The sequence below is a fragment of the Myotis davidii genome, unplaced genomic scaffold (assembly GCF_000327345.1).
Source record: "Myotis davidii unplaced genomic scaffold, ASM32734v1 scaffold2737, whole genome shotgun sequence".
Lineage (NCBI taxonomy): Eukaryota > Metazoa > Chordata > Mammalia > Chiroptera > Vespertilionidae > Myotis > Myotis davidii.
The window spans coordinates 63254-66948 of record NW_006288248.1 but is presented as its reverse complement, the minus strand read 5'-3'; the positions used below and the strand labels follow the sequence as shown (position 1 = coordinate 66948).

General features: G+C 54.8%; 1 protein-coding gene across 1 annotated transcript; it reads right to left on the bottom strand.

Moving 5' to 3' along the window:
- Positions 1-332: 332 nt before the first annotated feature.
- MRPL55 (mitochondrial ribosomal protein L55) lies at positions 333-3688 on the bottom strand. Its single transcript, XM_006760073.2, has 4 exons — positions 3547-3688; positions 2745-2832; positions 806-1007; positions 333-567 (listed from the first exon to the last, which is right to left on the bottom strand). Exons 2-4 carry the CDS (start codon positions 2792-2794, stop codon positions 415-417), a joined length of 405 nt encoding a protein of 134 aa, XP_006760136.1. The 5' UTR covers positions 2795-2832; positions 3547-3688; the 3' UTR covers positions 333-414.
- Between the last annotated feature and the right edge of the window lie 7 nt (positions 3689-3695).

The window sequence follows — 3695 nt, the reverse complement described above, 5'->3', positions numbered from 1 at the left end:
GGAGCACTGGAGAGGGGCAGAGTATGCCAGCTGCAGGCCAGGTGCTACCATCCTTGGATCCCACCCACTCCCCATGTTGTGCTCCCTGGGAGAGCCCTTGGCACTGAGGCAAAGGCAGTGCTGGAAGAGGAGGCTCCAGAGCTGAGAATTGGCTGGACAGTAGCAGGCGCTTCCTGCAGTGGGAGGAGCACCCTCAACTTCTGTCATGTCAACAGCTCGTGTGCCCTTTGAAGCTCTTCCTAAAACCACAATTTGACCCAACTGATCCCTCCAGTGGGCTCAGTAGCAGAGAGCCCTGTCCAGCAGGTGTATGAGAAAGAAAGACAAGGTGGTTTTAAAATCCTGACACTCAATTTAAAGATGAATGCCCTCCCCTTCTACAGCATCCTGAGCCAGGGCAGCTTGTGGGTATGATCACTTCTTGGTCCAAAACTGCTTGTACCGCTCCAGGTCAAAGTTGTCAAGAAGCTCTGGCTGCGCCTCCTCCTTCCCTCGGAGCTGGGCCTCACGTTTGCGGAACCGTGCCCGCCTCTCCTCTGGGGACAGGGCATCCAGGTCCACAGGCATCTGGAGAGGAAGGGAAGGCATGGACCAGAAAGTGTATGCCACTCCTCTCCCTTCAAAGCTTCTACTCTTTAAAGAAATTTCTGCTTGTTTACCCAGGAAGTGTTTCTTTAAATTTGTTTTACATATAGCCTGCTGCTGCTGTCTGATCTTGGTGTGTGGAGTGAGTTCCATAACCTGCCGTCCCGCCCCCCCGCCCCCCTATCCAGCCTAGACCTGCACCCCAGGGAGTGAAGCTTACCGCCAGCATTCGCCTGGGCTCCCGATAGCGGATGTGAATGGTGGAGCCATCTTGCTTGACCCGGAGTATGGGGTAGAGGCGTGCATAGGCCTGTCTGTGCACACGAGTGAGCGAAGCTCTGCTGCTGTCAGCCCGACGCGAAGATATGTGCAGGCAGCGGACCACAGGGGCAGCCCCTATCACCACATGCTGCCGCAACAGGCTGCAGACACATATGTTGGTCAATGGCAGGTGCTGGGACCAGAGTGCCCCCTAAGCCCAAAATGGCCAGCTCCTGTGGGTGCCCACAGGGATCACCTAGATTTGGAATATGGTCAGAGCACCTTCTAACCCCATGTCTTGGAAGAGGCCAAGGGGGGTGAACACAGACTTTCAGACTGCTGAGGACAGGGGACTTAGGATAGCAGTTTCTAGCAAAGGAGATGGGCCCTCAGCCCTGGGTGTCAGCTGGGAGGTGCAGGAGGTGGGTCTAAATTCAAATTTGCATGAAAGCCACGCTGTAGGGGACCTATGGGGTCATAAGGCAAGGCCCCAAGTGGGTGAGAGATGGGGCAGGAGCAGGAAAGTCTTTTAGGGGAACACAGACTTGGTGCTGTGAACTGGATGTTTGTATCACCAAATTCACATGTTGAAGCCCTAACCCTCAATAAGGTATCAAAAGCAGGGCCTTTGGGAGGTGGTTATGGTTACAAGAGATCAGGGGGGTAGGGCCATTACAGTAGGAATGGTGCCCTTCTAAGGGACAGGAACTGGCTTTCTCTCTGCCCTGTGAAGACATGGAGAAGGTGGCCATCTGAACCAAGAACATCTCCAGAATTGTGGGAAATAAGCTGCCTGGTCTGCTGCCATCTGTTGGGGCAGCCTGAGCCCAGCAAGACCTGTGGAGCCCACTAGCTTCTGAACATGGCATACACTCAAAACCTCCCACATGGGGAAAAGCACATACTCTGAGGCAAGGCCCTGCCCTGCCCCATCTCTCACCCACTTGGGGCCTTGCCTTATGACCCCCTAGGTCCCCTACAGCGTGGCTTTCATGCAAATTTGAATTTAGACCCACCTCCTGCACCTCCCAGCTGACACCCAGGGCTGAGGGCCCATCTCCTCTGCTAGACTCTGATGGCCTGGGGGCAAGAACCACAACTTATTGACTGTTAAGTCCTACCATTAGCTGAGCACTCAGTAAATTTTGGCCAAATGAATCCAGTCCCTGCCTTCAGAAGTGTAAGACAGGAGAAAGGAGGTGGTGGCGGAGCGCCAGCACCAGAAGAGCCTGCAGTCAGGCAGGGCCTATTCCTAGCAGTGCCAGGGAGCCCAAGGCACAGCCTCTCCTGAGAACCTGAGGTCAGTGGGCTGGGGAGGCTTCTGGAAGGGGATAGAGCCAATCCTTGGAGAATGTTGGTGCTCTCCCACTAGAGCATTGGTTCCCACAGGAACCTTTCCCGGGATGAGGGCCCTCCAGGGAATGCTGTAGCCAGAGTTCCTCCGCCCTGTTCACACTGACTCAGACTCCAAGTGTCACAGCCCTGTCCCCAGATTTCACAAAAACAAGGAACCTGCCCTCGTTTTCTCCTCTGTCAACACTACCACACCATGCTTCCCATTTGGGGGAAGCAATGGGGCAAGGGGAACAGACAGTGCCTGTGGGAACAGCAGGAAAGCCATGGCATTCTCCAGGGACCCAGAGCAGAGACTGGTTGCAGGGTCTGAATAGGAAAGTGACCACCGCCGCTGTCTGGTGCTAAATAGTCACAAGTGGCTTCTATTCCTCCCACAATGCCGTCACAGCATCTGTACACGTGTACTGACTGGTGTATATTCTCCAGGTAACACACTGGCTTGGGAGGCTTCCCTAGGCAGCGCGGCCTGAGGCTCCAGAGTTGATATTCCTTTGGGTGACCCCATGACAGCAATCACAAGAGGCCTGGAGGTTGGTGCTTACCCAAGCATGCTGCCCACAACTGCCATTCCTCCTGAGGGCCACTGTGGCATGGGGAGGCCCAAGACCAGTCACTGGCCCAGTGTGTGACCTGCTGAGGAAGAACAAGTATTTTTTTAATGTGTTTTTATTGATTTCAGAGAGGAAGGGAGAGGGAGAACGAGATAGAAACTTCAATGATGAGAGAGAATTATTGACTGGCTGCCTCCTGCCTCCCCCTCACTGGGGATGGAGCCCACAACCCAGGCATGTGCCCTGACTGGTAATCTAACAGCGACCTCCTGGTTCATAGGTGGACGCTCAAGCCCTAAGCCACGCCAGCTGGGCAAGAAAAGTATTTCTAATAGGCCGGCTTTTCCAACAGAATTGATCCTTACCAAATCCCAGCCAAGGAGAAAGCCACAAACCAAATCACATCTATAAACAGGTGTGTTATTCCCAGGTCACTGCCCGTCTCTCCCAGTAACCAGCAAGCTCTCGCCCTAACCTGGGATGAGAATCACCTGTGGAAGGTTTGTGATCAGCAGAAGCCCAGGTCCTACTCCCAAAGAGCCTGACTCGGTAACTCCGGGCAGGGCCTGGGCCCATTCTCGTGAGTTAGAGTCAGGACGCTGCTCTGAGCATGGAGTGCAACAGAAACTTGTTTTCCAAGGTCATTTAATTCTCACAATTCAGCGAGGTAAGGGACCCTGTGGCGTGGCAGGAGCCGAGGCCCAGGTACTCTTACTAAGCCCTTAATCCCAGGGAAGCCTCTGTCTGTGCTGAGGTTCCCGCGTGACAAACCAGAAGTTTCAAAACCAAATGCCTGAGGTCTCCGCATTCAGACCCCACGGCCGAACGGAGGTGCAGGTGCCTCACTGCCCCCTATCTGTCAGAGCAGGGCACTGCAGGCGGCGACAGGGCGGGAGAGGGGAAAGCCGTGAGCTGCCCAGGAGGATGCCGGCGGGACCCGAA